This window comes from Xenopus tropicalis, chromosome 9 (genome assembly GCF_000004195.4).
Source record: "Xenopus tropicalis strain Nigerian chromosome 9, UCB_Xtro_10.0, whole genome shotgun sequence".
Lineage (NCBI taxonomy): Eukaryota > Metazoa > Chordata > Amphibia > Anura > Pipidae > Xenopus > Xenopus tropicalis.
Genome location: NC_030685.2, coordinates 38,324,674 through 38,336,120, shown reverse-complemented (window position 1 = coordinate 38,336,120; position 11,447 = coordinate 38,324,674). Strand labels below are relative to the sequence as shown.

The 11,447-nt window shown below is 41.3% G+C and overlaps 1 protein-coding gene across 7 annotated transcripts in view; it reads right to left on the bottom strand.

The window, feature by feature from the left end:
- Positions 1-11,447, bottom strand: part of carhsp1 (calcium regulated heat stable protein 1) — a 29,817-nt gene continuing 18,370 nt past the window's right edge. For 5 of the 7 annotated variants that reach the window (XM_031893459.1, XM_031893457.1, XM_031893456.1 and 2 more), the window contains exons 2-4: positions 7,572-7,758; positions 6,249-6,371; positions 1-512 (exon numbers count right to left, since the gene is read on the bottom strand). In XM_031893459.1, coding sequence (XP_031749319.1) covers positions 350-512; positions 6,249-6,371; positions 7,572-7,747 — 462 coding nt within the window. In that variant the 5' untranslated portion in view covers positions 7,748-7,758 and the 3' untranslated portion in view covers positions 1-349. Of the gene's footprint in view, positions 513-6,248; positions 6,372-7,571; positions 7,782-11,447 lie in introns of all 7 variants that reach the window. The other 2 variants (XM_018097446.2, XM_031893458.1) reach the window with 1 other exon arrangement.

Below are 11,447 nucleotides of genomic sequence, written 5' to 3'. Positions count from 1 at the left end.
CTGAAAAGGTTTGTGCTTTTATTGATCTCATTTTTTTCCAAACAGCAAAAAAAATACATAAACATATTTTAGTTCAAGACATACTGTAAAAGACAGATTTTTCACTTTGATACATGATTTTAAATCTAAAAGACACAGTAGGTTACAGCAATAAAATAACTGCCACGCCGGTCTGACCCACTAGTCTTATAAGTGCTTTAGTAAAGCCCCAGTATTCTACGCACGTATGTAAAATATCCGCCAGTACGAAAATCCAATTCACTGCTGTTAGTTATAGTTTGTTATCATCTCACACACAGGAACTAACAGCAGTGAGGTGAAGGGATACGGAGCTTGCCACTAGGCATATTTATGAAGTGATTATGTGTCCAGACCAAGTTTCATGCTTTGAACCTGGAGCTAAATGAGTAATCTTGACTTCCACGGCTTGGTGTTTCTCGTTTTTAGGTGGGACGGTGCAGACTTTGTAGGTGACTTCGTCTCCCTCCGCTGGGACATATTCCCCTTCAATACTGTAGGGGGACAGAAAAAAAGTTCACCAGTTAAATGTAAAACTTGACTCTTAAGGGAAAATTAACATTAAATATTTTTAAGTAAAAAATCTATTCTACCCTGCCCCAATAATTGCCCTATCCTGCACACCATTTATTATTTTGAATGCTTTATTAGAAACTACCTGCTAAAACTTGGCTTCCGGTCATTTGAAATAGGGCGATACGGCGATGCAGGGAAGAATCCACTACGTGACGATCGATTGATCGATCGATCCTAGCCCGACACGTTCCTATACAGAAGGAAGGCTAGGCTCGATCAATCGATCATCGCATAGTGGATTCTTCCCTGCATCGCCGTATCGCCCTATTTCAAATGACCAGAAGCCAAGTTTTAGCAGGTATTTTCTAATAAAGCATTCAAAATAATAAATGGTGTGCAGGATAGGGCAATTATTGGGGCAGGGTAGAATAGATTTTTTACTTAAAAATTTTAGTGTTACTTTTCCTTTAAACCTGAAATACTCCTAATTTCCGCCATGTTTGCTTACTGTGAGCCATGAGCTCCAGTGGTATCTTAAAGGAAAAGTAACACTAACATTTCTTAAGGAGCAGGAATCAACTATGCGACGATCGATTGATCGAGCCTAGCCTTCCTTCTGTATAGGAAGGAGTCAGGCTACACTCGATCAATCGATCGTCGCATAGTTGATGCCTGCTCCTTCCTTCACCGTATCGCCTTAGTTCAAATGACAGGAAGCCAAGTTTTAACAGGTATTTTCTTTTACAGCATTCAAAATACTAAGGGGTTTGCAGGACAGGGCAGTTATTGGTGCAGGGCAGAATAGCTTTTTCACTTAAAAATTTTAGTGTTACTTTTCCTCTAAGCTCCCAACACAAATGAAAATAGACCTGGTTATTTTATCTGTTCCAAGTGCTGTAAAAGCTCTACTGTTTGACTGGATCAAGAAGAAATGGACCAATGTACCAGGAGATATCCTGGTCACCCTCAGCATTACTATATGCAGCTCACCGCACCCTACTAACTTCCTGTACATGCACTGACAGACAGGGGAAGCTTCTTAAGATTTTGATTTCATTTTCACTTTTGTACCAGATGGGCGTAAGATCAGATAGTTATACAGAAATGGCAACATATGAATTAAACGTTTTGAATGTATTTTCTATTATTCCATTTAATTCAGGCTAAAACCCGGAGCTGCCATAAACCTACCCAGTGGCACCTTTCTCTGAGCCGATTTAAGGTGCCATTTGCATAGGTATGGCTGGGTTTAAATATCAGGCATTTGGCATTTTCATTTTATACTGGCCTCCTCAACAAATACCAACATCCTGAAAGCAGCAACATTATTAAGGGTTTCATCCTCTTTGTCAGTAGTTACAATCTATTTAGGGTGTTACCTGTGTTTTTCTCACTCAGTGGGTGGGTAATAAAATGCTCAAAATTGGCCCCCACTCACTCCTATGGTAATCACCTGCACCCATGGGTGCACTCTTGGGTCAGATGATTGCTTGCGATCACTGGTGGTTAGACCCTTGGGTAATTCTCTCATTTTACCGAAATAGAAATCCTGCTCAAATTTCAAAGAAATGCTACTCAAAATCATTCTTAAATTGGGGCAACATTTTATGTTACTTAAAAAATCCTCACTGATGCGGCGTACATTGAATTCAATAAGTATTCAGACCCTAAACAGAAATATTGTGTAGCGCCACTTATAAGCCGCCAATAAACCGTTCAGAAGGGATTCTTTTTGCTCCAGGTCGCCTAGGTTAGTCCAATAATGGAGCATCATGGTAGATGATAAGGACCTCACTTGTGGCCCCTAAATACGCAAAAGGTCTCCCCGTTATATTCTTTGTTGGCAACACAAAACAACACCTTTTTATAAACAAAGCAACACAGAACCTGTTAGATGCAACAAAATAGACACTAGACAGTTGTCAGGTAGGATTGCTGGCAACTTGTTTTCACTTCTACATTCCCTCCGCAAAGCAATTTTAAACAGTTAAATGTCTCATTAACTACAGTTAACGCAACTCTAAAATATATCAATTCCAGCTAAACCTAAAAATGATTGGCGAGCCAACCAAGCCAGACACAAACCAACAATCCAGGAGTGATTAGCAAGTGCAGGAAACACAATGGGGCTGAACCTGAATGCTGGTGGCATTATAATGCTATGGTGCAGCTTGTGGTTCTGACTCTTGAAACTATGTAGCTCAAGCTACCTGCTTTAACGGCACCTGTCACCCTATCTCCTGCCAGAGGTACGGGCTAAGAGAGCCACACACCAGATAGAAATTATTATTCGTTTCCCTAGGAAAAGCCCCTTATTGAGTGCACTGGCCCCGATGCTGGAATGGGGAGCTCCAGGTGCGGGCAACCATGCAGGGGCACCAGCACGCACATAATGAGTGGGTGTATGCCTCTGTTTGCCCACACCTTCAGCGAGGGAAACAGTTTTAAGGTGACTGGGGTTCTTTGAAAGAAAGTTCTGGAGGAAAACTGACTTTTACATTGCTTCAAGAGCCACAAACTAAAAACAAAAAGCGATAAACAGTTGTTGCTTTCAGTTGCAGTAACATTTAAAACAATGAATACCAATATTTGGCTACGGTTCCTCTTTAATATGAGAACATGTGCATCATCAAATTCTATGATTTGATTTAACACAACAGAGAACTGAAATGCAGCCAAAGAGAAACACAAAATGTATTGGCTGGCTTGTTCTGAATTGCACCCATGTAGGAGTGCAGTCTCTGGCTAACAGTAAAGTAATGCAATTAGGCCTTAATGGCTTTAGCCTCACACAAACATTAGTCAATTTCATTTCTCTAAATGGAATCCGAGGAAAAACAACATTCTGAATGAGAATCACAAATAAGTGAGAACAATTACATGTTTGGCACAAAAATAACATCCTGTTTGCTTAATTTTCTAATGAATGGTTTATTGTTTGTGGCGTTTTAGAATCATACTGGGGATCACTTGTGGGTGCCATGAATGATTTCTAAGTTGTTTGTACTGAGTGGCAGCATGAATGTACACACTACACAATAATCAGGATGCATCCATTGCTGGGCACAGGCAAGGATATGTAATAGGAGACACAGAGCAAGTATCACTTTGCCTACAGGCTAACAATCCTATGTGCTGCATAAAGCTGTAATACATAATTTAATAACCGAGAGGCAGCCTGTAGCCTGGCTTTTCATGGTCCACGGTACTGTAAGTGCCAAATGATCCGTGCAGGACATTCATATCCTACATCAGTTTATAGTGTAAATATGTGCATCAAACCTTTCACCTCAGTGTGAAAACTCTTGAGCAGTGATCCCAAACCAGTGGCTAGTGAGCAACATGTTGCTCCCAATTGCCTCAAAGCAGAGCCTTCTGATCAGTCCATACAGGGAATACCAATTCATCAATAACGGCCTTTGTTTGGCACCCCAGTAACTTGTTTTTATGTTTTTTGAGTTGCTCTCCAACTCCAACTTTTACATAGAGTGTAGCTCACAGATAAAAAAGGTTGGGAATTTCTTCTCTTCAGTGTCCGTCTGTCACTATTCCTTGCCTGTTCATCTTTTTGTTTTTACTTAACATTTGACAGATTCTGCTCTTTATGTTAGGGTTACATTTACTGTCCAAACAGTATTTACATGATATTGGGGGAAAAAGTAAAATCTAAAAGTGTCCAGGAAACTTAAAGGGATACTGTCATGATTTTTATGGTGTACTTTTTATTTATAAATTACACTGTTTACATAGCAAATAATTCACTCTATTGTTTCAAATTTAATTCATGACACTAACAAATGTATTTTTTAAGCTGGAATATTGGTGTGTAGGCAGCCATCTCAGTGCATTGTGCCTGGGTCTGAGCTTTCAGAAGGAGCCAGCGCTAAACATTAGATCTGCTTTCAGGTAACCTATTGTTCCTCCTGCAGTTGCATAATAGCAAAACAGGGGTTCTCCTGTCTGGGTGTTATTCTCATGTCTACCACTAGGTGGCATGTGAGCACATTTAGCATTGCAAAGGATTCTGGATGTTATTGTCCATCCCTGAAATCCTTACCAGCCCTCACAGCACAACTCACATGGCTGTAGCACCCAGAGTAAAGAAGAACATGGCTAGCCCCATCAGAAATTTCAAAATTAAGCAGATTTCTATGCACAATTCTGCTGAAGAAGCTCAATTAGCTGATGCCTTTTGAAAAAAAACATGATTTCCCATGACAATATTTCTTTGAGGGCACGGGGTATCTCAACTGAAAGGTATAGTACTGGGAATGCATAATGACTACTACTACAAAGAGAACTCTTTTGGAAACAGCTTGAGCTTTTGCTCTTCATGTGAGCTACAGGGACATGGCACATGGGGCATTCTGACTACTGCTGCCATCCAGTGGAAAACAGTGGCAGAATAAAGCAGCAGAAAATATACCCCTTTCTAACTGTCATTTTCTCTAATACATGCAAATATGCTGGGTTGTATACTAGTAATCTAATTAACTACCTCCCAAGGATTATACAATATTGGCATGTGGTATCACGCACCTGATTAGCTACAGGTATAGGATGCCTTATCTGGAATCCTGTTATCCAAAAAACTCAATTTAAGTAGTCCATATAAGCAAATAATTCTAGGTTTTAAAAATGATTTTTTATTTTATTTATTTTTTTAATAATAAAGCAGTACCTTGTACATGATGCTAACATAGCTGCATGAATCCGTAACAGTGGCTTTATTTAATGTTTAAATGGAGATCTAAATTCTGAAAAGATCCCTTACGTTTCCCCAGTTCCTAAGCATTCCAGATAATAGATCCTATACCTGTATTGATTAATTAGTAGATGCAAAGCAGGCAGCGGTACCTTAATACATATATCCTGGTCTCTGATTCAACTTAACTGTATCATTCGCTCTACCAGTAAGGTGAGGAATTTCATTTGACAGTTGGATTTGGCTCATTATATTTTTACACTAAGGATGACTAGTTGTCACTACTGGTGCCAGTCTACTATCTATTATTAAACTTCTGATCACACTGCATTGGTAATCCCTACAAAGCCCAAGTTTATAAATGTTTTCATAAGGCAAAAGAAACAGCAAGGTTTGAGAAGCTTTCCGAGGGAACACTAGAAGACAAAGCCATTTAGTTTCACTGGCTGCAGAAAAGAAATACAGGAGAAAGTGAACGACTCCTGCACACTAATTAGCCAGCTTTTCCTAAAGGAGAAGAAATCCCTTTTGTTAGGATCCTGCCAGTGACCACAAACACTTATCTGGTACCCCAGGCCAGTACTTTTGCTAGCAACCACACCAGGCCGGGGTATTTCTGAGCAAGCACCACAAAGCAATCTTCCTTTTCTCCTTCATTCTTCAATGGCCCAACTTAAGTATGAGCCAAGTTGGCCCCATGGATCTAAACACAACCAACCATGAGGTACAGAAACTACTGTGACAACCACCACATGGAATATGTATATTTATCATGGCATATTGCCATTTGAGTGATACGCATTTTTTGTACAAATCTGAAAAGTCATGATTTCCTACGGACAAGTCTCAAGTTTCCTCCACGCCTCTCTCATTTAGAATATTCTATGGGCAACAGCAATGCAGCCATACTTTAGTGATATTCAGAACCATAGGCCTCTGACATGGAGATATGGGACTACTATATTTTAAAGGAAATACCTTTGTAATCTTTTAATAATTCAACACTTACTCAGAGATATGTAAGAAGATATCTGGTCCTCCATCTACTGGTGTTATAAAACCATGACCTTTGGAGCGTGAAAAACATTTGCAGACTCCTTTGTACACAGGCCCTTCAGAAGCTCGTACAGTTCTGTGTAGAAATAAGACATTAATAAATGCATGTTTTACCAGAAAAATGTTACATCACAAATCACAAAGATTTATACTAATATTATTACAAGTGTTGTAAACAACAGAAATCAAGACATAGATTGCTACCATTGAAAAGACCGATCTTAATGTAATCACAATGTATGCATATCAATGGGAATAAAATGGCTATTGGGCATTGTGAAAAGGCAATGGTTTTTAATATTTTTTTCTGCACACTGTAGTAGCACAGAAGTTTTAGCCAAGCAGTTGCTGACACAGAATTGAATAACTATAACACGTAAACTAATGCAAGGCTCCAGTATCCTAATGGAATGAGCGATTAGCTTAGATAATATTTATGCAAGTTGTTATCTCTAATCTTTTCAGATAATTGTCTCTTTCAAGTATTTAAAAACCTGAAAATTATTAAATTTAAATTTGAAATCTGTAGTGATATTATTCCCTGGAGAATAGCATTATAATATTTTATTAACATGGTTTATATAGGACAGATGCAAAAAAATTAAACTTGTTTGTTATAATGTAGTAAGATATTGCTAAATTCTTTAATTAGGTGCTTAGGTCTCAAGGCCAGCTGTAATCATAAACTCTGTAGCTACACTAGCGGCTGAGTATTACTTTACTCTTGGTGTGCATAGATAAATGTTCCATGGTGCCCAAGTATCAGCATTCTTCATCTTCTTATGACCATTGCTTGATAGCCATACTATATGCATTCTATGGGGCTGGTTGTCCTTGATCAGTGTCCTGCCAAGAGTTTACCAGCAGAATACAGCTAAGCAAGCTCAAAGAGCCTCTATAATCTATAGATTCACCTTATGGATGACAGAATAAAATTCCTACGCCACCATACCAGCAGTAAAATGGTAAAATGTCCTGAACATTACAGAAAGATTTTTCCAGAAAAGGAAATAAAGTTAAATATCTGAAATATCCTGCAAAAAAGATTTCTTTCGCGTTCATTATCTATTTCAGGCCAATTCAGTGGCTATGTACCAACTTCAAATTTGGCAACTACTTTTCCAATATATAGGACTTGAATTCAGAAAAACCTGAACACTTAATTTCTTGTCTTAGAATCAAACAATAAACAACTAAGGGTGACATATCTGAATAGGCTTGCTAGGAGTTAGCTCTTCATGCACTCAAGTCTCATTATGAGATACATTCTACTCACGCGGAAAATGTCCTTGTTCGTCTTGTAGGGAGAGGACTGGGGATAAGGTGCCCTCTCATAGGTGATGGAGAACGGTCTCTTGTTCTAGGCAGATTAAGGGTCCTGGGTGGAGACTGAGGAGATATGGGGGAACCGTCAGAAGGAGAGGTACCTGGAGATGTAGGGTTTGATGTCATTTCCACTTTATCTGCAAAAGTAAAAGTTGAAAACCTGCTGCCATTAGTCCCTGAACATGTACAACATTTTTACATCAGGCTTGTGGGTGAGGGGAACTTTTTTTATAGCTCTACAATGTCTTACAGAATACTCAAAGTATCCAACAGTACAATCTCAGAAGCATAAAATAGGAATTTAAAAGTAAAAGTGCACACATGCATAGACTAAACAGTACTGAATTTCAGTAAAAGAACACTTTATAGTACAATAAATAACACCAGCTTACCCTGGGCTCTTCCAAACACCATAAGAAATAAATGAGAGATTCTAAACACTGGGCATTCTGTGGTATAGAGGGCCGGAATTTGTTTGGCCTACATGGTGGAGGGCCGATAATGGAAGACAGTTTTGACTACTCCCCTTTTTTAAACTACACCCACTTCAAACCACACCCATGTAATCACAACAGTTTTTAAGACCATCCCCACATTAATAGTTGTAGCGCAGCAAAAACCCAAACCCACACTGCAGGAATATAACTCTTCATTCCTTTGTGAAATAAGTTTATTATGTCATATTAAGACAACCTTAAATTCATATGCCGCCTCCTCCTCCCCTATTGATAGCCCAGCAACACACCTTAGGGACCATATAATACATAGTTACATAGTTACATAGGGTTGAAAAAAGACCAGTGTCCATCAAGTTCAACCCATCCAAGTAAACCCAGCACACCTAACCCACACCTACCAATCTATACACTCACATACATAAACTATACATACAACCACTAGTACTAACTGTAGATATTAGTATCACAATAGCCTTGGATATTCTGATTGTTCAAGAACTCATCCAGGCCCCTCTTAAAGGCATTAACAGAATCTGCCATTACCACATCTCTAGGAAGGGCATTCCACAACCTCACTGCCCTCACCGTGAAAAACCACCTACGCTGCTTCAAATGGAAGCTCCGTTCCTCTAATCTAAAGGGGTGACCTCTGGTGCGTTGATTGTTTTTATGGGAAAAAAGAACATCCCCCATCTGCCTATAATCCCCTCTAATGTACTTGTACAGAGTAATCATGTCCCCTCGCAAGCGCCTCTTTTCCAGAGAAAACAACCTCAACCTCGACAGTCTAACCTCATAGTTTAAATCTTCCATCCCCTTTACCAGTTTAGTTGCACGTCTCTGAACTCTCTCCAGCTCATTAATATCCTTCTCAAGGACTGGAGCCCAAAACTGCACTGCATACTCAAGGTGAGGCCTTACCAGGGACCAGGGCTGCCATCAGAAATCACGGGGCCCCTCACAAAAAAATGTTCTGGGCCTCCCTCCCACCAGTACAAAGGACTCACAGATATGAGACATTGGTAGCCAGCAGGGCCCCCCTAATACATTGGTAGCCAGCAGGGCCCCCCTAATACATTGTTAGCCAGCAGGGCCCCCCTAATGCATTGGTAGCCAGCAGTGCCCCCCCAGTACATTGGTAGCCAGCTGTGCCCCCCCAGTACATTTGGTAGCCAGCTGTGCCCCCCCGTACATTGGTAGCCATCTGTGCCCCCCCAGTAGCCAGCTTAGCCCCCCTTCCCCAAGTACATTGGTAGCCAGCTGTGCCCCCCTTGCCCCAGTACATTGGTAGCCAGCTGTGCCCCCCTTCCCCCAGTACATTGGTAGCCAGCTGTGCCCCCCTTCCCCCAGTACATTGGTAGCCAGCTGTGCCCCCCTTTCCCCAGTACATTGGTAGCCAGCTTTGCCCCCCTTCCCCAAGTACATTGGTAGCCAGCTGTGCCCCCCTTCCCCCAGTACATTGGTAGCCAGCTGTGCCCCCCTTCCCCCAGTACATTGGTAGCCAGCTGTGCCCCCCTTCCCCCAGTACATTGGTAGCCAGCTTTGCCCCCCTTCCCCAAGTACATTGGTAGCCAGCTGTGCCCCCCTTCCCCCAGTACATTGGTAGCCAGCTGTGCCCCCCTTCCCCCAGTACATTGGTAGCCAGCATCTTGTTGTTCGTCGATGGCAGTGGCGGCTTCGCGCTCCTCAGGCAAGGCCCTTCCTGCATGACACCTCGGCGCTTCTGAGTGCCGAAAGAAGCCAGGCCTTTTTATAAGGTTGCGTCCCGTGCGTACTGACGTGATGTACGCACGGGGCGCGACCAATAGGATCGCCCGCTGACCACCAATGACAGGGCTCGGAATCGATTTAAGGGGGCCCGAGCTACTAAGAAAACTTTAGCACGGCCGGGCCCCCTTTTAAAGTTAAAATCGTCCGGGCCCGGGACGGCTGTACCCCCTGTGCCCCCCTGATGGCGGCCCTGCCAGGGACCTATAAAGGGGCAAAATTATGTTCTCATCCCTTGAGTCAATGCCCTTTTTTATACAAGACAGCACTTTATTTGCTTTAGTAGCCACAGAATGACACTGCCTGGAAGTAGACAACTTGTTATCAACAAAAACCCCTAGATCCTTCTCCATTAAGGATACCCCCAACACACTACCATTCAGTAGTTCGTGTTTATATTATTTCTACCAAAATGCTTAACTTTGCACTTATCAACACTGAACCTCATTTTCCAGTTTGCTGCCCAGTTTTCCAATTTTGTCAAATCGCTCTGCAAAGCGGCAGCATCCTGCATGGAACTTATAGTTTTGCACAATTTTGTGTCATCAGCAAAAATAGAAACAGTACTCTCTATGCCCACCCCCAGGTCACTAATAAACAAGTTAAAAAGCAAAGGACCAAGGACTGACCCCTGCGGTACTCCACTAACCACAATGGTCCAATTAGAAAATGTTCCATTTACCACCACTCTTTGTACGCTATCCTTCAGCCAGTTCTCTATCCAATTACAAATATTATGTTCTAGGCCAATATTCCTTAATTTGATCATTAACCTTCTGTGAGGTACTGTATCAAATGCTTTAGCAAAGTCCAAGTAGATGACATCAACTGCCATTCCAGCATCGAGGTTCCTACTCACCTCCTCATAAAAGGCGACTAAATTAGTCTGGCAAGATCTGTTACGCATAAAACCATGCTGGCACAAACTAATAGTATTGTGAACTGCAATGTATTCAAGTCCCTTATTACCCCTTCCAAAAGTTTTCCTACTACTGATGTCAGACTAACAGGCCTATAGTTTTCAGGCTGAGAACGGGATCCCTTTTTAAATAACGGCACCACATTAGCAATCCGCCAGTCTCTTGGCACCATGCCAGACCTCAACGAATCCTGAAAAATTAAGTGAAGAGGTTTGTGCTCAGCTCATTTAATACCCTAGGATGAATCCCATCCGGTCCTGGACCTTTGTTTACCTTTACATGTTCAAGTCTCTTTTGAATTTCCTCCCGAGTGACCCATGTGTCAGTAGCTAAATTACTAGAACTGGGCATATTAAAAGGGAAGCCTTCATTAACTGGCTCCTCAGATGTATAGACAGATGAAAAATAAGAGTTCAAAATTTCTGCTTTTTCCCCGTTCTCATCAACCAACTTACCCCCCCCCCCCCGTGATAATAAGGTTCCCACCCCTTCTTGCTTCATTATTTTACTATTCACATAATTAAAAAATAATTTTGGATTCTTTTTACTCCTAGCTGCAATATCCTTTTCCATTTCTATTTTAGCTTGCCTGATCGCTTTTTTGCATGCTTTATTTGCTTCCTTGTACCTGATGAAAGTTTCTGCTGTCCCAGGCAACTTGAATGCCCTAAAAGCACATCT